Source organism: Bufo gargarizans, unplaced genomic scaffold (genome assembly GCF_014858855.1).
Source record: "Bufo gargarizans isolate SCDJY-AF-19 unplaced genomic scaffold, ASM1485885v1 original_scaffold_1883_pilon, whole genome shotgun sequence".
NCBI lineage: Eukaryota > Metazoa > Chordata > Amphibia > Anura > Bufonidae > Bufo > Bufo gargarizans.
The window spans coordinates 6,662-32,366 of NW_025334555.1; the positions used below are offsets into that span (position 1 = coordinate 6,662).

General features: G+C 42.8%; 1 protein-coding gene across 1 annotated transcript; it reads left to right on the forward strand.

The window, feature by feature from the left end:
* Window positions 1-1,355: 1,355 nt before the first annotated feature.
* Window positions 1,356-25,490, forward strand: LOC122923772 (cytochrome P450 2H1-like; the record flags this gene model as incomplete). Its single annotated transcript, XM_044274608.1, has 5 exons — window positions 1,356-1,532; window positions 3,192-3,333; window positions 10,885-11,072; window positions 12,859-13,000; window positions 24,917-25,490. Coding segments are annotated over 5 exons (834 nt in total), but the record flags the coding sequence as incomplete, so codon positions are not given.
* Window positions 25,491-25,705: the final 215 nt, after the last annotated feature.

A 25,705-nucleotide genomic window follows, 5' to 3' on the forward strand; every position in this document is an offset into this window, starting at 1 on the left:
TTTAATTAATTTCCCTATCCACATTTGTTTGCAGGGGATTTACCTACATGTTGCTGCCTTTTGCAGCCCTCTAGCCCTTTCCTGGGCTGTTTTACAGCCGTTTTAGTGCCGAAAAGTTCGGGTCCCCATTGACTTCAATGGGGTTCGGGTTCGGGACGAAGTTCGGATCGGGTTCGGATCCCGAACCCGAACATTTCCGGGATGTTCGGCCGAACTTCTCGAACCCGAACATCCAGGTGTTCGCTCAACTCTAGTTATAGTAACTAGAATTCTGGAGAAGGTTTGTTGATCCAGGGAGTTATTTGATTGCCTGATTGGAGTCGGAAAGATATGGTTTCAACATTTTCTTCTTCCCTATGAGTGATTTTTGCCTTCCTGTTGATCGAATTTGAAGGAAAACAAGCCTACCCGGATGGACATATGTATTTTTTCATCCTTATAAACTTTGCTACTATGTTAGGTATATGGGTGCAATGTAAGTAACGTAAATTTACAAGAATTATAGGGTTTCACTGCTCACATGATTTAAAGTAAACTGCCTGGTGCCCATTTCATATATCTATTCTATATATCCTATTGGTCTGTTTGGAGAATATAGTAATATACAATTATGGATGCATCTATTATTGGATGTCTGGACACTTTGGTTCGAATCAGAGATTTTCGCAGCCTTGGCACAAAATTTGAACAGAACATCCTTCAAAGAAGCTATTATAATAAGGGAGATTTGCAGATAGTCTTGATTAATATAGCCTATAATATTGTGTCTGCAATTTTTATAAAGGGGTGTACCTAGGTGGCAGAGGTAACAGTTGCCCCCAGGTCAAGGTGTTTGCCCACTGAGCTCCAAATATAATAAGACACAGGTATTATAAATGGCACATGGCAGGTGAGAACTGGCTCTCAGGAGTTACAAGGTATTCCTCAGCATGCAAACCTATGTGTATCCATGGTTACAGACTAATACAAGCCTGTTGTAGTTTAATATTGTGATCATATGCCCTTTGATCAGCCTCATCGTCTTGGATTTTCCAGCTAAGCAAGAAATAAGGAAAAATAATAGCATGACTGCAGGATCAGACCAGACAAGGTTTATTTGTAGTCTGTAACCATGGAAATACACAAGACAGCATAAAAGCTGTAGACACAAAATATATTTTTTCAATCAAGACTATCTGCAAAGATTAAATTTTTTATTTTATTTCAGATGCATTGTGGCAATACAAAATATATTGTAAAAGTATGCATACAAAATATTGAACTATGAAATGAATGTAAATATCACACCCATGCAACAGAAGAATATTAATGCTGTTTTTTTCTATCACACTTTTTCCACACTTTTTCTCAATTAGCTTTTTAACATGTTCCCAACCATGATGGCCTACATTCCTGGTCCTCACCAAGGGATCTTCAAAATTGTAGACAACCTGAAACAATTTATTAAGGATGCAATGAAAAGCCACCGAGCCACCCTAGATGAGAACTGCCCTCGAGACTTCATAGACTGCTTCCTCATGAAGATGGAAGAGGTGAGTTTATAGATTATTAAAATAGCTACTGTGTAAGTCATTGTTTCACCATTTAAACCACCAGGACAACTTAGCCAAGCCAGTACCTCATCTGCAGACTGGTGTTTCAGGGTGATTGCAGAGCAGATAAAACTGGGTGAGATGCCTTTGTCAAGATCAAGGAGGTATTATTTATTTATTTTTGTTGAGAGCAACAAGTAGATGTAAGGAGTCTAATTAACTTATTAGACACTCTCCACAAGGAGAATTAGTATCCCATGGACTTTTGAGATAAAATATTTGTAGGGAGTCCAAATGTGTAAGTTCAAGTATAAGATCTTTAAGCAATCGTTCTATTCAGGGCCATCTTTAATATTGATTGGACCTTGGGCAAAAATTTACTTGGGCCACCTGGATCCCGCCTTCCCACACCTTAGCAGGCAATCATCACAACAAACACACAAAAAATCCACACATCTGGTAGAGTACAGTGAATTACTGTAAATACTTACAGTTCTGAAGACTCCAGCGGCTCAGGATCAGTGCTCTGGGCAGCTGGGCTCAGGATGGAAGTGGGCATCGCTCTGCAGGAAGGAGACCAGGGCTCGGCTCACCCTAGTGTTACAGTGCACCCCAGCACCCCACAGTTTGCAGTATAGCACCCTATAGTATACAGCAACCCACAGTATGCAGTATAGCACCCTATAGTATAAAGCACCACACAGTATGCAGTATAGCACCCCACACTATATAGCACCCCACAGTATATAGCAGAGCAGTTTAGCAGCCCACAGTATACAGCACCACACAGTATGCAGTATAGCACCCCACACTATACAGTACTCCACAGTATATAGTAGAGCAGTATAGCAGCCCACAGTATACAACACCTCACAGTTTACAGTAGAGCAGTATAGCACCTCACCATATACAGCACCCCAAACTATACACGATACAGCACCCCACACTATACAGTACAGCAGTATAGCACTCCACAATATACAGCACCCACAGTATACAGCCCCCCCACAGTATACAACACCCCAAAGTATACAGTACAGCAGTATAGCACTCCACAATATACAGCACCCACAGTATACAGTATACAGCCCCCCACAGTATACAGCCCCCCACAGTATACAGGCCCCCACACTATACAGCACCCCACAATACAGTAGTTTACAGTATATTAGCATAACAGCCCCTGTCACTTTTTTCTGATGTAATCTTCACAAAAAAAGCTCTACAGTTAAGGCAAACTTCTACAGCAACACTCCTGGTAGAAAGGACCTTGATGACCTCATAGCCATGTGACCAGTAATATTGCTCGGTTACTGGTCACATAGTGATGATGTCATCTAAGGTCCTAGAGAATCACAGCTCTCACAGTACGCTGCCTGGAGTGCCAGCAGGCATGGCATGGCAGCACCCCCTGTGTAGCTGACAGCCTGACACCCGGGGCAGTGGCTAGCAGGGCTCAAGAGGCAGCTGCCTTGGGCCCCCCAGGAGCAACTGGGTCTGGGGCAGCTGCCCCTTTTTCCCCTTGTTAAAGACGGCCCTGGTTCTATTGATTGCCATGGGAAACATTGCTCTTTTTCATTACTTCTATTTCATCTAAAAACCTTTGGGGGCTTTGATAATGTTTTACAATTAAAATAATGGTTATTTAAATTATTTTAGGAAAAAAGAAATCCAGCCACAGAATTTCATGAAGAGAACTTACAGGCAACAATATTAGACTTATTCTTTGCTGGAACTGAGACTTCAAGTTTGACACTGAGATACAGTTTTCTTATACTCATGAAATATCCCGAAATACAAGGTAAAATCTAACTATTTTTCACCACATGTAGACCTGAGGATGCCGAAATGACACTAGTATTACATAGTAACATGGTTTGTAAGGCCGAAAGAATTAAGTACATCCAGTTCAACCTGTTGTCTTTGAGAGCTATTTTTTAATTCACACACTGTGTTATACAAAAAAAGTGTCCTGTCCTGAATAAGAGGTTCAAATATTATTCCTTAATAGGAGCATTTATTTGCCTGTGTTTATATACACACAGTATATATACACAGTGTGGGAAGCACTTGTCCTGATTTGAACAAGAATCCCCAAATAATGCCTTAATGGGGGTAAATGCCTGCTCCTGTATATACTCACACAGTTGTTAATGTCAAAAGAAACAGTGGCTTGTTCTGAACAAGCCTCAAAAAATTATCCTTTCAGTCCTTTTTTTAGAAGCAGCAGCAGTGCAGTGTGGATGTGGAAGGGGTAAGCTGTGTAGATATATTAGTGACAGCAATAGTAGCAGCACATCATGGGACAGACAAGACAGTAGTGTTGAGCGCGAATATTCGAATAACAATTTTTTTTATTGAATATCGCAACTTTGAGATTTTGCGAATATTTCAAATATAGTTCTATATATCGAATATTCATTTTTTTATTTTCATCAAAAAAAAAGATTCTTCCCTGCTTCTTGCTTGTGGGTCAATAAGCCATTGGCCCACAAGCAACTTAAGCAGGGGGGAATCATGTTTTCATATGGAAAATAAAATGACCAATATTCTAAAAAATGAATACATAGCAATAGTGAATATATTCGTTATTTAGAATTTTCGCATAATTTTTTCCTATCTGTACAGTTGTTCGCATACTCCTCCCCGACAAGCGTCCCCGTCACAATGGGAACGTCTGTGGGTTAGAAAATACCATCTAATGCACAGGCGTTCCCATGGTTACGGGGACACTTGTTGAGGAGCAGTATGCCAAAGTGGAATAAAAGTACACATAAAAAAAAAAAGACGAATATTCTAAATAACGAATTTATTCGTAATATTGCTCTAACTTCGTCTTTTAGAATATTCATAATATTCTAAAAGACGAAGTTAGAGCAATAATACGAAAATTCGTAAAATACACGTATAGACTTCAATTTAGCTAATATAGTGCTATAGTAATTTTTTTAATAGTGTATATTTTTTCCAAAACTGAAGTTCAGAAGAGGCAAAAAAAAATTGCCAAAAAAAAAAAAAAGATTATAGCACTATATTAGCTAAATTACAATCTATATGTGTATTTTACTAATATTTGTAATTTGCTGTAACTTCGTCTTTTAGAATATTACGAATATTCTAAAAGACGAAGTTAGAGCAATATTATGAATATTCGTAAAATACACATATTAGCCTAGCCATAGTCATAGGAACGTTGCCTTATACTGTCAAAAGAAAAATCGAAATACGTGAATAATTAAATCGTATATTATTTGCGATAAATAGAAAAATTACAAATATTCAATTTCGACGAATATAAGACGAATATTCAATCGAATATTCGCAAAATCGAATATGGCACCTCCCGCTCATCACTACAAGACAGTATAAGTGCTGCTGGGCAGACTTAATGGTAGAGGTAATGGTGGAGTAGCAACTGTTGCAGCGGAAGCAGCAACATTCATGATGGTAGGCAGATAGTGGCAGTGTCATGATCAGGCCAATGGTAAATAGCTACTGTCAGCATGGTGGATCTATATATCAGCTGCAGGTGTGGGAAAAATACTCCCAGATTCATGCCTCATTGACTTTGACAAATGTGATGTTTTATGCAGTTGTGGAGGACAAGGTTGTCCATTTGGGTGTGAGGACGCCATATCAGAACCTAAAAAATCCTCTTTGAGATGACAATGGAGGCTGGACAAGACAGTAGAGTGTAAACTGATCCAGTTCCAGCCACTGTTCCAATCTCCCTGCAATTCCCTACCTCTAGTATGATTACAGCGATACCCCATATGTATAAGATTTTTATGTCTAAATCGTGTAAAAAAAATAAAAATTAATTTATATCACCATATTGTGACCCCCATAAATTTTTATAGTTATATCTACTGTGCTGTGTGGGGGCAAATTTTTTTGCGGAACAATCTGTAGTTTTTATTGATACTATTTTGACATGTTTATGACTTTGTGATTAAATTTTGAGTAGGAGAACTAATAAAAAAATGACAAATTGACCATTTTGCCCATTTATTCCGTTACGCCATTCGCCATATCGGAAAAATTATTTTATATCTTAACCCCTTAAGGACCTGTGACGTACATGTACAGTATAGACCAAAAGTTTGGACACACCTTCTCATTCAAAGAGTTTTCTTTATTTTCATGACTATGAAAATTGTAGATTCACACTGAAGGCATCAAAACTATGAATTAACACATGTGGAATTTTATACATAACAAAAAAGTGTGAAACAACTGAAAATATGTCATATTCTAGGTTCTTCAAAGTAGCCACCTTTTGCTTTGATTACTGCTTTGCACACTCTTGGCATTCTCTTGATGAGCTGCAAGAGGTAGTCACCTGAAATGGTCTTCACTTCACAGGTGTGCCCTGTCAGGTTTAATAAGTGGGATTTCTTGCCTTATAAATGGAGTTGGGACCATCAGTTGCGTTGTGGAGAAGTCAGGTGGCTACACAGCTGATAGTCCTACTGAATAGACTGTTAGAATTTGTATTATGGCAAGAAAAAAGCAGCTAAGTAAAGAAAAACGAGTAGCCATCATTACTTTAAGAAATGAAGGTCAGTCAGTACAAAAAATTGGGAAAACTTTGAAAGTGTCCTCAAGTGCAGTCACAAAAACCATCAAGCACTACAAAGAAACTGGCTCACATGCGGACCGCCCCAGGAAAGGAAGACCAAGAGTCACCTCTGCTGTGGAGGATAAGTTCATCCGAGTCACCAGCCTCAGAAATCGCAGGTTAACAGCAGCTCAGATTAGATACCAGGTCAATGCCACCCAGAGTTCTAGCAGCAGACACATCTCTAGAACAACTGTTAAGAGGAGACTGTGTGAATTAGGCCTTCATGGTAGAATATCTGCTAGGAAACCACTGCTAAGGACAGGCAACAAGCAGAAGAGACTTGTTTGGGCTAAAGAACACAAGGAATGGACATTAGACCAGTGGAAATCTGTGCTTTGGTCTGATTAGTCCAAATTAGAGATCTTTGGTTCCAACCACCGTGTCTTTGTGCAATGCAGAAAAGGTGAACGGATGGACTCTACATGCCTGGTTCCCACCGTGAAGCATGGAGGAGGAGGTGTGATGGTGTGGGGGTGCTTTGCTGGTGACACTGTTGGGGATTTATTCAAAATTGAAGGCATACTGAACCAGCATGGCTACCACAGCATCTTGCAGCGGCATGCTATTCCATCCGGTTTGCATTTAGTTGGACCATCATTTATTTTTCAACAGGACAATTACCCCAAACACACCTCCAGGCTGTGTAAGGGCTATTTGACCATGAAGGAGAGTGATGGGGTGCTGCGCCAGATGACCTGGCCTCCACAGTCACCGCACCTGAACCCAATCAAGATGGTTTGGGGTGAGCTGGACCGCAGAGTGAAGGCAAAAGGGCCAACAAGTGCTAAGCATCTCTGGGAACTCCTTCAAGACTGTTGGAAGAACATTTCAGGTGACTACCTCTTGAAGCTCATCAAGAGAATGCCAAGAGTGTGCAAAGCAGTAATCAAAGCAAAAGGTGGCTACTTTGAAGAACCTAGAATATGACATATTTTCAGTTGTTTCACACTACGTGTTAATTCATAGTTTTGATGCCTTCAGTGTAAATCTACAATTTTCATAGTCCTGAAAATAAAGAAAACTCTTTGAATGAGAAGGTGTGTCCAAACTTTTGGTCTGTACTATATGTCATAACTGGACGGGACTTAAAGGCCAGTGACATACATGTATATCACAAGGTCCGCCGGGCGCTGGGGCATGATCGTGGGGGAATCGGGGAACCATAGCTATACTTACAGGCAGGCATCCATACCGGGTAAGGGCAGCATGGGGCTGCACCGCCCGCCTGCAGCTCCAAGCACTGCGATTGGCCGGTTAATGAAGACAGGCATATCGCAGTTCCAGAAGCTGTATATGCAGCGTCCGTACATGCATTTGGGGTTGTTTTTACGTAAATTTTTCGTAGAATTAATTGAGTCCAGACCTTGTATATAGTTGTTAGCAGCTTTACTTGAATAAACTTTCATCAGAAAAACAATCTTCCAACGTTTGCTTGGTTACCAGAAGGTCTTAGCATAAAATGGCAGGCAATAGAAATCTCGGCTATGCTATGCAAACAGGCTTAAATAGGAACTTTTCCTTTGCTGTATGCTGCAGACCTGAAGGTCCTCTGCTGGCTAACTTTGCTTATCTGGGGTACTGTAAGTTAGAACTTTTCCCTAGAAGGGGCTAAGCTGAACTGACCTCTGGCCAATTAGTCTTCTCCCTTCCTTAGCGAGAGTCAGAATGGAGAGTGGGTTACATTCCCACAGTAGCACTGTCAAGTCTGCTGCCACCTCTGGTGAACCAGGTACATTACATGAACACAACATTTTCAAACATAGGAAATGCACAATATGGAGGACCTGGGCAAAATATATAGAATGACACCGTACCAGCATGCACAGCTGTGGGGGGGAGGTGACGTGCTGAACTGATCAGCACTGGTCTCCTCCGAGGTCCCAACGTGTATACTCAGCTGAAAAGGCATTAGTAGAGGGACCCTCTAGAAGGCACCCCAGCGTAGCAGGGGAAGCAGCCCCCCAGAGTGAACCCTTACGGACCCCACACCCTGACGATTATCAGCCCTAAATTTCGGATTTTGAGGGCAGCTCCGGAATACAGATAGACTGTGCGGGCTTCACTGAACTAGATTTTTATTTAAAATATTCTCTGAAGATTTTGTAAATTTAATGGTGGCCCAAACAAATTTATATGCCCAACTATTTATTGATCAGAACCCTACATCGCCATACGCTAGACCCCTAGGTTGACCCCAGTAAGTGCAGCAGAGATGATGAAGTTTTGGGGACTCGTGCTGCATATGGGTGTTGTAAAAAAAACTAACGTTAGACAATATTGGAGTTAGGACATTTTCTACCAGAATGCAATTTACGTTAAACACCATAACCCGGAAGTGATTTGAGTCAATTAGGAAATTCCTACACTACAACCACAATGCACAGGGCCCACCCCAAAACAACTTTACACTTGACCGTCTGTTCAAAGTTGGGCCTGTCATTGACCACTTTAACACCAATTTTTCTGAGGTGTACAACCCGATAAAAATGTCTGTGTAGATGAGTCACTATTACTTTTAAAAGGGAGGATTAGATTCCGCCAGTACCTGCCTAGCAAACGGGCAAGGTATGGCATAAAGTTATACAAACTTTGTGAGAGTAGCTCCGGGTACACAAGTTCTGCATTTTGAAGGGAAATATTCCTGGATAGAACCCCCAGAATTCCCCCACTTCCTAGGAGTTAGTGGGAAAATTGTGTGGAACTTACTGCACCCACTGCTGGATAAGGGTTACCACCTCTATGTGGATAAATATTATACCAGCATCCCCCTATTCATGTCCCTAACTGCCAGAGGTACTGTGGCTTGAGGCACAGTACTAAAAAATCTGAGCCCTTCCTAGCATGGCTCTCCTCCATGAGAACAAGCTGGTGGTTAAGTACAAGGACAAGAGGGACGTCCTTGTACTGACCACCATCCACCATTCACACTAATGCTAGCTCCCCTGCTCCTGTACGAGGTACCACACCCACTACCGCCAAACCAATTTATATCTTAGACTACAACAGGCACACGGGAAGGGTGGATCTTTCAGATCAACTTCTGAAGCCCTACACGAAAAATGAAAGTGTGGTACAAAAAGCTGGCCGTACACATTGTACAGATGGCAATGTGCAATGCGTACGTGCTTTATAAATCTGAAAGCCACACAGGAACTTTCCTTCAGTTTCAAGAGGTGGTTATGAAGGCCCTAATTTTTCAAAGCCGGGGAGGGTCCCAGTACTTCTGGAAGTCATGGTGCCCGTGTTGCACCAGGGCAACATTTTCCAGGTCAAGTCCCCCAGACAGCAAGGAAGGGAAGGACCCAAAAAAGATGCAGGGTGTGTCACCAGGAGTAAACCTGCGCTGAAATACGTGTTTTAAAATCTACCACTCATCCATTGAGTATTCATTTAATTTTATCCATGATGTACCCTGTAGTTTTACCACCTTATATCTCTGATTTAGTCTGCATAGCTTAAAGATCCACTTTTCGCCAAACACTACATATTCATTTCTGTGAAACACCTGTTAGGTCAAAAGTACCCTTTCCATCACTTAAAATGTTCGTACGGGGGTGCTCTTTCCAAAATGGGGTCACTTCTTGCGGTTTTTAACTTCTGGGGACCTCAGGAATTTTTTTTATGTGACATGGCACCTAAAATCCATGTCTGCGAATTCGGTTCAGCTCAATTTACATTTAGCTGTTTGCCTGCTGTGCGCCCATACAGAAGGCTACAAGCACATATAGAGTGTTTACTGAATGGGGGGAAAATGGGGAACATATACTGGGGTGTATTTTCTCCTTTAACCCTTAGTGAAAGTGAAAAACTGGGGTCTGCTAATAATTTTTCATTTTTAGAAATTAATCTAGGATAATTACACAGCAGTATAATGCATTAAATTGAACTGGTATATTAGGGCAACAGTTGAATGCAATTAACTGGTACATTAATGCACTAGCGCAATGCTTTGAATTGAACTAGCGCAGTAGTACAATGCGTTGAACTGAACAATTTTAAATGGTAGCAACATTGCAGCTGGTTTTTGGAAAGAAAAAGGAGCTATTGCACAGCAATGCCAGCAAAATGTGTGCTGCGGTGCTGGTATTGTCGGGGAATTTGCTTACAAAATAAAAAAGTCTGGCTGCTGAAAAAAATATCTTTCTGGGGGCACTGCAGGATCTTAGCTATTCCAGTGTGATGTTTTCCACTTGCAGCAGCTGCCCTCAGTATAAAACACACACCTTTAATCTATCTAACTAAATATGTCCTAGACCAGGGATGTCAAACTCGTGGCCCTCCAGCTGTTGCAAAACTACAACTCCCATCATGCCTGGGCATACTACAGCTATCAGGGAATGATGGGAGTTGTAGTTTTGCAACATCTGGAGGGCCATGAGTTTGACATCCATGTCCTAGACTGTCCCCACAACACACTAAGATTCTGTATTTAGTGAGGGAAGATATCTCTGTATATGGCATGTGATGGAACATGGCAATATTTTTTAACACACTTTCATAAGACCACATAAAAAAGGACCTGTGTGTTTCTCATATTCAATGAGGCATATGGAAGTACGTTATTTGCAGCCATAGATTTTTATAGTTGTCACATTAGGAATCTGTGTTGTTGCTAATTGCATATCACCTAAGTACTTATCAAAATCAGATAGTCTTCAGTTATTAGTTTGATTATAGCTGTACTATGGATACAATTACTGTATAACAGGACTCTCTTTCTTTTTTTAGAGAAGATCTACAAAGAGATTGACAATGTAATCGGCAAAGAACGTAGTCCATCAATAGAAGATAAGAGTAAAATGCCATATACGGAAGCTGTAATCCATGAGATCCAGAGATTTGCTGATATTGTTCCCTTAGGAGTACCCCATGCTGCCAGCAAAGACACAAGCTTCAGAGGATATCAAATTCCAAAGGTACATTATGCTGGTGTTCTCAACCTATTAGTTCTTCACATATTTCTATATTTTATGCTTACTAGTGTCGAGTGAAGTGCTACCCCCCTACCATTGAACCCTTCAGATGCCACGTTCATTGCTGATCGTGGCATCTGATGTAAAAATGGAGGCCTTTTAGAGGTTAAGAATTTTTTTTTCCCTTTAAAATGGCAGTAAAAAAAACAAAAAAAAACATACATACGTGATCCGTTTGAGTGCGATGAGGCCACTGTGGTCATATTGATTGAATAACCTGCGCAAAATCTTCCACCATGTGTGATGAAGTCATCACACTGGCCGGCATCTTCAATCACGTGGGATCTCCAAACAAGATAGCTAGATAGCTGTGGAAGCCTCTTCGCACTCAAATGGAACAGGGTTTTTTTTTTACCTTTACCACAAAGCATGAGGAAATTTGGCTTTGTGATAAATCAACTTTTCCCTGAAATTCGGATCGAAGTCCACTTCGGATACTTCAATTCTCTCAACCCTAATGCTTACAAATGAAGGCCAATATTAAACTTTTAATGTACATAAAAAGTCCGGACCAAGCGTGTAACAGTGTTTGAACGTGCACCTTCCCTGCGGAGAAACAACTAAATTGCAGAGGAAACCTGTGATACGCTTGATATTGGAGGAGTGCCGTGTAAGTACAACCTGTGTATCACAGGGCAGAACAACCATACGGATCTACCCTATTGTTTTTCTTTGTAAGTTGCAGGATATCCATTAGTAGGAGATATGCAGACCTTGGTAACTTTTTGAAGGGAGGAAGAAGAAAAAAACTGCTTTATACCTTATATTTATGACACGCGCGGTCCGGACTTTTTATGTACATTCTTTGAAAGTGTAATCTACCCCACAACACTCCATGGACCTGCAGCATTTTTGCGGACTGGTGATTAAGTATATTCTTTTACATTCAACTTTTAAGGATTAAAACCTTATATCATTCATATTAATAAGGTACCTATATGCATCATGGCAAATTAACATGAACTACCTTCAAGGAATATCCCTTCCTGCAGAAAGTGTGCTGATCTTCTCAGTGCCTTGGTTAATTTCTTGTTACCAATCATACTGTTACAAAAACTATAGTCATCATCCAAAACCACAGCCAGAAAACTCAAAAATTGCTACCAGGCTTCCTTAACCACTCTGGTTGATAGGAAGCTAGGGGGACCTTTAAGTTCTTTACCAGGGCCTGCCATAAGGAATATTGGATTTGGCTGTTAGGGGCTCATGTAATGTCTGGAGTAAGGTAGCAGAAAGCTGGTGCAAGTTCATTAGAACAAACCTACAGAATGACCAGAGTGCAAAGAATAGTAGATAAGTAGGGTGAGAATGAAGAGAGATGGATACACTCAAAATAGTGGACAGGGGGTTAATCCAGAAAACTAGATATAGTCAGAATACCAACAGAATCAGTAGAAGCCAAACCAGCAGTTTAGAGGTAAATCTAGAAAACACACTATATGGTCAGATTACCAGGAGTTCAAATGAGTAGCACCTTTATCTGGAACCAGGATACAAAATCACAGGTAAGGGTAGCAGTGAGCAAAAGGATGAAATCCTCTACTTCAGCCAGAGACTGAACTAGAAACTGTCTCACAGATACATTGAGTAGCTGGGGCTTGACTGGTCTGCATAGCAACCCTCCTAAAACAGCCATGCACTGTATCATGGCTGTAATTTCCTGACAAAGACCTGACTTTTAACACTTCTGGTTTTACTAGATGTACATATTTCATACATTTACTTTCAGGGAACCTTGGTGTTTCCAGTCCTCACTTCTGTTTTGAAAGACTCAAAACAATTCAAGAATCCAGATGAATTTGATCCTGGACATTTTCTTAATGAGAATGGTTGCTTTAAGAAAAGTGATGCATTCATGCCATTCTCTACAGGTAAGTGATCATACATTGCATATTATTAGTTCAGTGCTAACTAGAAAAAATTATCTGTCAGCTATAAATAGTGTTGAGCGCGAATATTCGAATTGCAAATTTTTTTCTCGAATATCGCAACTTCGAGATTTCGCAAATATTTAGAATATTGTTCTATTTGTTCTATATATTTTCGCGAAATCGGATATTCTCATTTATTACTTTTTTTTTTAATTGTTATATTTTTTTCTTTCCCACTTCCCTAAAGTTGTTCTTACCTGTCCTTTGGATTCCTGGCTTCCTGGCTGCTCCAGTCAGTGCCCGTTGCCGCTTCTGCTGACTTCCGTGCTCATGGAGCGTCCCCATCACCATGGGAACGTCTCCATATACTAGAATGTACTGTCGAATTTGAGAATTATGTTGAAATCGCAATCCGATTAATTCAAGTTATAATAATTGAATTGCGATTTCAACTTAACACTGCTATATTCCATATTCGTTAATTCTAGCCTAATATGGAATATAGCAGTGCTAAGTTAGCTAAGTTGAAATCGCAATCCGATTAATTCAAGTTATAATAATCGAATTGCGATTTCAACTTTTTACGTATATTCTTAATATTGCTCTAACTTCATCTTTTAGAATATTCGTTATTAGGGATGAGCGAACTCGAACTGTATAGTTCGGGTTCGTACCGAATTTTGGGGTGTCCGTGACACGGACCCGAACCCGGACATTTTCGTAAAAGTCCGGGTTCGGGTTCGGTGTTCGTCGCTTTCTTCGCGCTTTTGTGACGCTTTCTTGGCGCTTTTTGAAAGGCTGCAAAGCAGCCAATCAACAAGCGTCATACTACTTGCCCCAAGAGGCCATCACAGCCATGCCTACTATTGGCATGGCTGTGATTGGCCAGAGCACCATGTGACCCAGCCTCTATTTAAGCTGGAGTCACATAGCGCCGCCCGTCACTCTGCTCTGATTAGCGTAGGGAGAGGTTGCGGCTGCGACAGTAGGGCGAGATTAGGCAGATTAACTCCTCCAAAGGACTTGATTAACTGATCGATCTGCAGCTGTGGATCATTGAGCTGCTGATCCTCAATTGCTCACTGTTTTTAGGCTGCCCAGACCGTTTGTCAGTCACATTTTTCTGGGGTGATCGGCGGCCATTTTGTGTCTTGTGGTGCGCCAGCACAAGCTGCGACCAAGTGCATTTAACCCTCAATGGTGTGGTTGTTTTTTGGCTAAAGCCTACATCAGGGTGAAGCTGTCACACCAAGTGCATTTAACCAGCAATAGTCTGTTCATTTTTTGGCCATATACAAAATCAGGGGCAAGCTGCGCCTGTCACCAAGTGCATTTAACCCTCAATGGTGTGGTTGTTTTTTGGCTAAAGCCTACATCAGGGTGAAGCTGTCACACCAAGTGCATTTAACCAGCAATAGTCTGTTCATTTTTTGGCCATATACTAAATCAGGGGCAAGCTGCGCCTGTCACCAAGTGCATTTAACCCTCAATGGTGTGGTTGTTTTTTGGCTAAAGCCTACATCAGGGTGAAGCTGTCACACCAAGTGCATTTAACCAGCAATAGTCTGTTTATTTTTTGGCCATATCCCAGTCTAATTCTGTCACTAAATCCATACCGGTCACCCAGCGCCTAAATACTAGGCCTCAAATTTATATCCCGCTAAATCTGTCCTTAGTGCTGTAGCTGGGCGAGTTATTTAGTGTCCGTTCAAGCACATTTCTTGTTCTGGGTTGAAATACAATTCCCAATTTAGCAATTTCATAATTTAGTGGTTTCTGCTATATCAGAGCTATTTGAAATCTATCCCTAAAAGGGTATATAATATTCAAGGTGCACATTGGGTCATTCAGAATAACTTCACACACACCCGCTACTGTGTATTTCCAAGTCTAATTCTGGCACTAAACCCATACCTGTCACCCAGCGCCTAAATACTAGGCCTCAAATTTATATCCAGCTAAATCTGTCCCTAGTGCTGTAGCTGGGCGAGTTATTTAGTGTCCGTTCAAGCACATTTCTTGTTCTGGGTTGAAATACAATTCCCAATTTAGCAATTTCATAATTTAGTGGTTTCTGCTATATCAGAGCTATTTGAAATCTATCCCTAAAAGGGTATATAATATTCAAGGTGCACATTGGGTCATTCAGAATAACTTCACACACACCCGCTACTGTGTATTTCCAAGTCTAATTCTGGCACTAAACCCATACCTGTCACCCAGCGCCTAAATACTAGGCCTCAAATTTATATCCCGCTAAATCTGTCCTTAGTGCTGTAGCTGGGCGAGTTATTTAGTGTCCGTTCAAGCACATTTCTTGTTCTGGGTTGAAATACAATTCCCAATTTAGCAATTTCATAATTTAGTGGTTTCTGCTATATCAGAGCTATTTGAAATCTATCCCTAAAAGGGTATATAATATTCAAGGTGCACATTGGGTCATTCAGAATAACTTCACACACACCCGCTACTGTGTATTTCCAAGTCTAATTCTGGCACTAAACCCATACCTGTCACCCAGCGCCTAAATACTAGGCCTCAAATTTATATCCCGCTAAATCTGTCCTTAGTGCTGTAGCTGGGCGAGTTATTTAGTGTCCGTTCAAGCACATTTCTTGTTCTGGGTTGAAATACAATTCCCAATTTAGCAATTTCATAATTTAGTGGTTTCTGCTATATCAGAGCTATTTGAAATCTATCCCTAAAAGGGTATATAATATTCAAGGTGCACATTGGGTCATTCAGAATAACTTCACACACACCCGCTACTGTGTATTTCCAAGTCTAATTCTGGCACTAAACCCATACCTGTCACCCAGCGCCTAAATACTAGGCCTCAAATTTATATCCCGCTAAATCTGTCCTTAGTGCTGTAGCTGGGCGAGTTATTTAGTGTCCGTTCAAGCACATTTCTTGTTCTGGGTTGAAATACAATTCCCAATTTAGCAATTTCATAATTTAGTGGTTTCTGCTATATCAGAGCTATTTGAAATCTATCCCTAAAAGGGTATATAATATTCAAGGTGCACATTGGGTCATTCAGAATAACTTCACACACACCCGCTACTGTGTATTTCCAAGTCTAATTCTGGCACTAAACCCATACCTGTCACCCAGCGCCTAAATACTAGGCCTCAAATTTATATCCCGCTAAATCTGTCCTTAGTGCTGTAGCTGGGCGAGTTATTTAGTGTCCGTTCAAGCACATTTCTTGTTCTGGGTTGAAATACAATTCCCAATTTAGCAATTTCATAATTTAGTGGTTTCTGCTATATCAGAGCTATTTGAAATCTATCCCTAAAAGGGTATATAATATTCAAGGTGCACATTGGGTCATTCAGAATAACTTCACACACACCCGCTACTGTGTATTTCCAAGTCTAATTCTGGCACTAAACCCATACCTGTCACCCAGCGCCTAAATACTAGGCCTCAAATTTATATCCCGCTAAATCTGTCCTTAGTGCTGTAGCTGGGCGAGTTATTTAGTGTCCGTTCAAGCACATTTCTTGTTCTGGGTTGAAATACAATTCCCAATTTAGCAATTTCATAATTTAGTGGTTTCTGCTATATCAGAGCTATTTGAAATCTATCCCTAAAAGGGTATATAATATTCAAGGTGCACATTGGGTCATTCAGAATAACTTCACACACACCCGCTACTGTGTATTTCCAAGTCTAATTCTGGCACTAAACCCATACCTGTCACCCAGCGCCTAAATACTAGGCCTCAAATTTATATCCCGCTAAATCTGTCCTTAGTGCTGTAGCTGGGCGAGTTATTTAGTGTCCGTTCAAGCACATTTCTTGTTCTGGGTTGAAATACAATTCCCAATTTAGCAATTTCATAATTTAGTGGTTTCTGCTATATCAGAGCTATTTGAAATCTATCCCTAAAAGGGTATATAATATTCAAGGTGCACATTGGGTCATTCAGAATAACTTCACACACACCCGCTACTGTGTATTTCCAAGTCTAATTCTGGCACTAAACCCATACCTGTCACCCAGCGCCTAAATACTAGGCCTCAAATTTATATCCCGCTAAATCTGTCCTTAGTGCTGTAGCTGGGCGAGTTATTTAGTGTCCGTTCAAGCACATTTCTTGTTCTGGGTTGAAATACAATTCCCAATTTAGCAATTTCATAATTTAGTGGTTTCTGCTATATCAGAGCTATTTGAAATCTATCCCTAAAAGGGTATATAATATTCAAGGTGCACATTGGGTCATTCAGAATAACTTCACACACACCCGCTACTGTGTATTTCCAAGTCTAATTCTGTCACTAAACCCATACCTGTCACCCAGCGCCTAAATACTAGGCCTCAAATTTATATCCCGCTAAATCTGTCCCTAGTGCTGTAGCTGGGCGAGTTATTTAGTGTCCGTTCAAGCACATTTCTTGTTCTGGGTTGAAATACAATTCCCAATTTAGCAATTTCATAATTTAGTGGTTTCTGCTATATCAGAGCTATTTGAAATCTATCCCTAAAAGGGTATATAATATTCAAGGTGCACATAGGGTCATTCAGAATAACTTCACACACCCGCTACTGTGCATTTCCAAATCTAATTCTGTCACTAAACCCATACCTGTCACCCAGCGCCTAAATACTAGGCCTCAAATTTATATCCCGCTAAATCTCTCGTTACCGCTGTCCTGTTGTGGCTGGGAAAGTTATTTAGTGTCCGTCAAAGCACATTTTTTGTTCTGGGTTGAAATACAATTCCCAATTTAGCAATTTCATAATTTAGTCGTTTCTGCTATATCAGAGCTATTTGAAATCTATCCCTAAAAGGGTAGATCATATTGAAGGTGCACATAGGGTCATTCAGAATAACTTCACACACACGCTTCTGTGCATTTCCAAGTCTAATTCTGTCACTAAATCCATACCGGTCACCCAGCGCCTAAATACTAGGCCTCAAATTTATATCCCGCTGAATTTGAATACAATACATTGGGCCAAATAATATATTTGTTGTTGTGGTGAACCATAACAATGAGAAAAACATCTAGTAAGGGACGCGGACGTGGACATGGTCGTGGTGGTGTTAGTGGACCCTCTGGTGCTGGGAGAGGACGTGGCCGTTCTGCCACATCCACACGTCCTAGTGTACCAACTACCTCAGGTCCCAGTAGCCGCCAGAATTTACAGCGATATATGGTGGGGCCCAATGCCGTTCTAAGGATGGTAAGGCCTGAGCAGGTACAGGCATTAGTCAATTGGGTGGCCGACAGTGGATCCAGCACGTTCACATTATCTCCCACCCAGTCTTCTGCAGAAAGCGCACAGATGGCGCCTGAAAACCAACCCCATCAGTCTGTCACATCACCCCCATGCATACCAGGGAAACTGTCTCAGCCTCAAGTTATGCAGCAGTCTCTTATGCTGTTTGAAGACTCCGCTGGCAGGGTTTCCCAAGGGCATCCACCTAGCCCTTCCCCAGCGGTGAAAGACATAGAATGCACTGACGCACAACCACTTATGTTTCCTGATGATGAGGACATGGGAATACCACCTCAGCATGTCTCTGATGATGACGAAACACAGGTGCCAACTGCTGCGTCTTTCTGCAGTGTGCAGACTGAACAGGAGGTCAGGGATCAAGACTGGGTGGAAGACGATGCAGGGGACGATGAGGTCCTAGACCCCACATGGAATGAAGGTCGTGCCACTGACTTTCACAGTTCGGAGGAAGAGGCAGTGGTGAGACCGAGCCAACAGCGTAGCAAAAGAGGGAGCAGTGGGCAAAAGCAGAACACCCGCCGCCAAGAGACTCCGCCTGCTACTGACCGCCGCCATCTGGGACCGAGCACCCCAAAGGCAGCTTCAAGGAGTTCCCTGGCATGGCACTTCTTCAAACAATGTGCTGACGACAAGACCCGAGTGGTTTGCACGCTGTGCCATCAGAGCCTGAAGCGAGGCATTAACGTTCTGAACCTGAGCACAACCTGCATGACCAGGCACCTGCATGCAAAGCATGAACTGCAGTGGAGTAAACACCTTAAAACCAAGGAAGTCACTCAGGCTCCCCCTGCTACCTCTTCTGCTGCTGCCGCCTCGGCCTATTCTGCTGCTGCCGCCTCGGCCTCTTCCTCCGCCTCTGGAGGAACGTTGGCACCTGCCGCCCAGCAAACAGGGGATGTACCACCAACACCACCACCACCACCTCCGTCACCAAGCGTCTCAACCATGTCACACGCCAGCGTTCAGCTCTCCATCTCACAAACATTTGATAGAAAGCGTAAATTCCCACCTAGCCACCCTCGATCCCTGGCCCTGAATGCCAGCATTTCTAAACTACTGGCCTATGAAATGCTGTCATTTAGGCTGGTGGACACAGACAGCTTCAAACAGCTCATGTCGCTTGCTGTCCCACAGTATGTTGTTCCCAGCCGGCACTACTTCTCCAAGAGAGCCGTGCCTTCCCTGCACAACCAAGTATCCGATAAAATCAAGTGTGCACTGCGCAACGCCATCTGTGGCAAGGTCCACCTAACCACAGATACGTGGACCAGTAAGCACGGCCAGGGACGCTATATCTCCCTAACTGCACACTGGGTAAATGTAGTGGCAGCTGGGCCCCAGGCGGAGAGCTGTTTGGCGCACGTCCTTCCGCCGCCAAGGATCGCAGGGCAACATTCTTTGCCTCCTGTTGCCACCTCCTCCTTCTCGGCTTCCTCCTCCTCTTCTTCCACCTGCTCATCCAGTCAGCCACACACCTTCACCACCAACTTCAGCACAGCCCGGGGTAAACGTCAGCAGGCCATTCTGAAACTCATATGTTTGGGGGACAGGCCCCACACCGCACAGGAGTTGTGGCGGGGTATAGAACAACAGACCGACGAGTGGTTGCTGCCGGTGAGCCTCAAGCCCGGCCTGGTGGTGTGTGATAATGGGCGAAATCTCGTTGCAGCTCTGGGACTAGCCAATTTGACGCACATCCCTTGCTTGGCGCATGTGCTGAATTTGGTGGTGCAGAAGTTCATTCACAACTACCCCGACATGTCAGAGCTGCTGCATAAAGTGCGGGCCGTCTGTTCGCGCTTCCGGCGTTCACATCCTGCTGCTGCTCGCCTGTCTGCGCTACAGCGTAACTTCGGCCTTCCCGCTCACCGCCTCATATGCGACGTGCCCACCAGGTGGAACTCCACCTTGCACATGCTGGACAGACTGTGCGAGCAGCAGCAGGCCATAGTGGAGTTTCAGCTGCAGCACGCACGGGTCAGTCGCACTACAGAACAGCACCACTTCACCACCAATGACTGGGCCTCCATGCGAGACCTGTGTGCCCTGTTGCGCTGTTTCGAGTACTCCACCAACATGGCCAGTGGCGATGACACCGTTATCAGCGTTACAATACCACTTCTATGTCTCCTTGAGAAAACACTTAGGGCGATGATGGAAGAGGAGGTGGCCCAGGAGGAGGAGGAGGAGGAGGAGGAAGAGGGGTCATTTTTAGCACTTTCAGGCCAGTCTCTTCGAAGTGACTCAGAGGGAGGTTTTTGGCAACAGCAGAGGCCAGGTACAAATGTGGCCAGCCAGGGCCCACTACTGGAGGACGAGGAGGACGAGGATGAGGAGGAGGTGGAGGAGGATGAGGATGAAGCATGGTCACAGCGGGGTGGCACCCAACGCAGCTCGGGTCCATCACTGGTGCGTGGCTGGGGGGAAAGGCAGGACGATGACGATACGCCTCCCACAGAGGACAGCTTGTCCTTACCCCTGGGCAGCCTGGCACACATGAGCGACTACATGCTGCAGTGCCTGCGCAACGACAGCAGAGTTGCCCACATTTTAACCTGTGCGGACTACTGGGTTGCCACCCTGCTGGATCCACGCTACAAAGACAATGTGCCCACCTTACTTCCTGCACTGGAGCGTGATAGGAAGATGCGCGAGTACAAGCGCACGTTGGTAGACGCGCTACTGAGAGCATTCCCAAATGTCACAGGGGAACAAGTGGAAGCCCAAGGCCAAGGCAGAGGAGGAGCAAGAGGTCGCCAAGGCAGCTGTGTCACGGCCAGCTCCTCTGAGGGCAGGGTTAGCATGGCAGAGATGTGGAAAACTTTTGTCAACACGCCACAGCTAACTGCACCACCACCTGATACGCAACGTGTTAGCAGGAGGCAACATTTCACTAACATGGTGGAACAGTACGTGTGCACACCCCTCCACGTACTGACTGATGGTTCGGCCCCATTCAACTTCTGGGTCTCTAAATTGTCCACGTGGCCAGAGCTAGCCTTTTATGCCTTGGAGGTGCTGGCCTGCCCGGCAGCCAGCGTTTTGTCTGAACGTGTATTCAGCACGGCAGGGGGCGTCATTACAGACAAACGCAGCCGCCTGTCTACAGCCAATGTGGACAAGCTGACGTTCATAAAAATGAACCAGGCATGGATCCCACAGGACCTGTCCGTCCCTTGTCCAGATTAGACATTAACTACCTCCCCATAACCATATATTATTGGACTCCAGGGCACTTCCTCATTCAATCCTATTTTTATTTTCATTTTACCATTATATTGCGATGCTACCCAAAGTTGAATGAACCTCTCCTCTGCCTGTGTGCTAGGCCTAAATATATGCCAATGGACTGTTGCAGTGGTGGCTGACATGAAGCCTGATTCTCTGCTATGACATGCAGACTAATTCTCTGCTGACATGAAGCCAGATTGTCTGTTACGGGACCTCTCTCCTCTGCCTGGGTGCTGGGCCTAAATTATGACAATGGACTGTTGCAGTGGTGGCTGACGTGAAGCCTCATTCTCTGCTATGACATGCAGACTGATTCTCTGCTGACATGAAGCCAGATTGTCTGTTACGGGACCTCTCTCCTCTGCCTGTGTGCTAGGCCTAAATATATGCCAATGGACTGTTGCAGTGGTGGCTGACGTGAAGCCTGATTCTCTGCTATGACATGCAGACTGATTCTCTGCTGACATGAAGCCAGATTCGTCTGTTACGGGACCTCTCTCCTCTGCCTGTGTGTGCTAGGGCCTAAATATATGCCAATGGACTGTTGCAGTGGTGGCTGACGTGAAGCCTCATTCTCTGCTATGACATGCAGACTGATTCTCTGCTGACATGAAGCCAGATTGTCTGTTACGGGACCTCTCTCCTCTGCCTGTGTGCTAGGCCTAAATATATGCCAATGGACTGTTGCAGTGGTGGGTGACGTGAAGCCTCATTCTCTGCTATGACATGCAGACTGATTCTCTGCTGACATGAAGCCAGATTGTCTGTTACGGGACCTCTCTCCTCTGCCTGTGGTGCTGGGCCTAAATATATGCCAATGGACTGTTGCAGTGGTGGCTGACGTGAAGCCTCATTCTCTGCTATGACATGCAGACTAATTCTCTGCTGACATGAAGCCAGATTGTCTGTTACGGGACCTCTCTCCTCTGCCTGGGTGCTGGGCCTAAATATATGCCAATGGACTGTTGCAGTGGTGGCTGACGTGAAGCCTCATTCTCTGCTATGACATGCAGACTGATTCTCTGCTGACATGAAGCCAGATTGTCTGTTACGGGACCTCTCTGCTCTGCCTGTGTGCTAGGCCTAAATATATGCCAATGGACTGTTGCAGTGGTGGCTGACGTGAAGCCTCATTCTCTGCTATGACATGCAGACTGATTCTCTGCTGACATGAAGCCAGATCCTCTGTTACGGGACCTCTCTCCTCTGCCTGTGTGTGTGCTGGGCCTAAATATATGCCAATGGACTGTTGCAGTGGTGGCTGACGTGAAGCCTCATTCTCTGCTATGACATGCAGACTGATTCTCTGCTGACATGAAGCCAGATTCTCTGTTACGGGACCTCTCTCCTCTGCCTGTGTGTGTGCTGGGCCTAAATATATGCCAATGGACTGTTGCAGTGGTGGCTGACGTGAAGCCTCATTCTCTGCTATGACATGCAGACTAATTCTCTGCTGACATGAAGACAGATTCTCTGTTACGGGACCTCTCTCCTCTGCCTGTGTGTGCTGGGCCTAAATATATGCCAATGGACTGTTGCAGTGGTGGCTGACGTGAAGCCTCATTCTCTGCTATGACATGCAGACTAATTCTCTGCTGACATGAAGACAGATTCTCTGTTACGGGACCTCTCTCCTCTGCCTGGGTGCCGGGGCCTAAATATCTGAGAATGGACTGTTCCAGTGGTGGGTGACGGGAAGCCAGATTCTCTGCTATGGAACCTCTCTCCAATTGATTTTGGTTAATTTTTATTTATTTAATTTTTATTTTAATTCATTTCCCTATCCACATTTGTTTGCAGGGGATTTACCTACATGTTGCTGCCTTTTGCAGCCCTCTAGCTCTTTCCTGGGCTGTTTTACAGCCTTTTTAGTGCCGAAAAGTTCGGGTCCCCATTGACTTCAATGGGGTTCGGGTTCGGGACGAAGTTCGGATCGGGTTCGGATCCCGAACCCGAACATTTCCGGGATGTTCGGCCGAACTTCTCGAACCCGAACATCCAGGTGTTCGCTCAACTCTATTCGTTATATTCTAAAAGACGAAGTTAGAGCAATATTAAGAATATTCGTAAAATACACATATAGATTGTAATTTAGCTAATATACTGCTATAGTAATATTTTTTAATAGTGTACATATTTTACAAAACTTAAGTTCAGAAGAGGCAAAAGAAATTAGAGAAAAAAAAAAAGGATTATAGCACTATATTAGCTAAATTACAATCTATATGTGTATTTTACGAATATTCGTAATATTCTAAAAGACGAAGTTAGAGCAATATTACGAAATTTCGTAAAATACACATATTAGCCTAGCCATAGTCAATTAGTCATAGGAGCGTTGCCTTATACTATCAAAAGAAAAAAATCGCAATACGCGATTAATTAAATTGCATATTATTCGCGATAATTGGAATAATTATATATAATATAACACGAATATTGAATTGAATATTCACGAAATATCGCGAAATCTAATATGGCACCTCCCGCTCATCACTAGCTATAAATGACAATGAGCTTTATATTAATCCAGGTTCCCATAGAAAAATATTTCGAGTGCTTCCTATTTTAATGCAGTTGGCACTTCTAAGTTCTGTTTTAGAAGATTAAGAACATGACTTGATAGAACTTAGGAATCTATGACTTCATTGGACTTTGCACACATCATATGCACACAAGACACAGGCTGCTGTCAAGTCATAGCTAGAAATAGAGCAGATGCAACATATGTGTAACATCTAATAGTCTTCAGCTAGTGTTCATGCTAGAAAAGTTCTTCTCATATACCTCTTTAATACGGACCATGGAAGAACATCAAGAATACTAATGAACCAGAACTAATTTTGTCTTTAAGATATCTCTTTTGTGCACTATTATAACTTATTGAGTTGAGATAACTTATTAGATTTACCGCCAGTCCTATGGAATACTACCGGTACTTCATGTCAGATCATGCTAAGTGACAGATTCCATGATGCTGCATGGACAATCGTGATTCTGTTGCATTTATTAATGTAATATACACCTACAGTAGAGTATAACAACTGCAAATGTCAGTTACATTAGCCTTATAACAGTAATGGTTTTTATATCCTTATACATTAAATAAGCATGATAATCCAAACCTATTATTTTGTAAAAATTGTAGGAAGAACTGAAGTGATTAAATTTTTTCCATATTAGCTGTGATCTGTGATGGAACCCAGCAGTGTGTTCAATTACACTGCTGTGCCCCCACAGGAGAAATAAAAACATGACACAATGCCCATTGAAACTCACTCTGCATACTGGTTTGTTGATGGGGGGTACTGAACAGAAGTCTCCCCTCCTCTATTAACTCAGAATTGAGGCAATTAAAATGGCTTTTGTAAACCGGAGAACCTCTCTGTTTAACGTGATTTCTTTTTGTATGTGCTTGTTCTGTCTTCTCAGGTAAACGCATGTGTATGGGAGAAGGCCTGGCTCGCATGGAGCTCTTCCTCTTTCTAACCACCATACTGCAAAAGTTTACCTTGGAGCCCACTGTAGATAGAAAGAATTTGAGCATAAGCCCAGAGCCCAAAACCAACGCTTCAAGACCTCATTCATACGAGATGAGGGTTGTCCCTCGTTTCTGAGTTCAGGACAAACTTCTTACATAAAAGAAGCCTAGAAGTTCTAGAATTTTCTAACTAAGAAGACGGCTTTAATGCATGAAAGATATCAAGTGAAAAAATAAAATATTCCACAAAATATCCTATATAGTAACATAGTAGTACCATAGTACATAAGGCCGAAAAAAGACATTTGTCCATCCAGTTCGGCCTGTCATCCTGAAAGTTGATCCAGAGGAAGGCAAAAGAAAAACCCTGTGAGGTCGAAGCCAATTTTCCTCACTTTAGGGGAATAAAAAATTCCTTCCTGTTTTTCATATTTTTATATTGATCATGTCTGGATTAACATAAACAATATAATATAATTCTCATTTTCTGTAATAATTCCGTGTTAATAAAAACTTTGGACTGTATTGTGTCTCTTGTATGTAATCATTTTGTTTTTCTTTTTTTTTTTTTATTGAGGTTAGTATGCTACCTGGTATCTATGAAACTGTTTATTGCATTTTCTTCATGTTTCTATATCTGATATATATGGTGAAGGCCTCATGCACACGACTGTATGTGTTTTGTGGTCAGCATATCCAAAAAACATGAATCTTTTCCATGTGCATGCTGCCATGTTTTA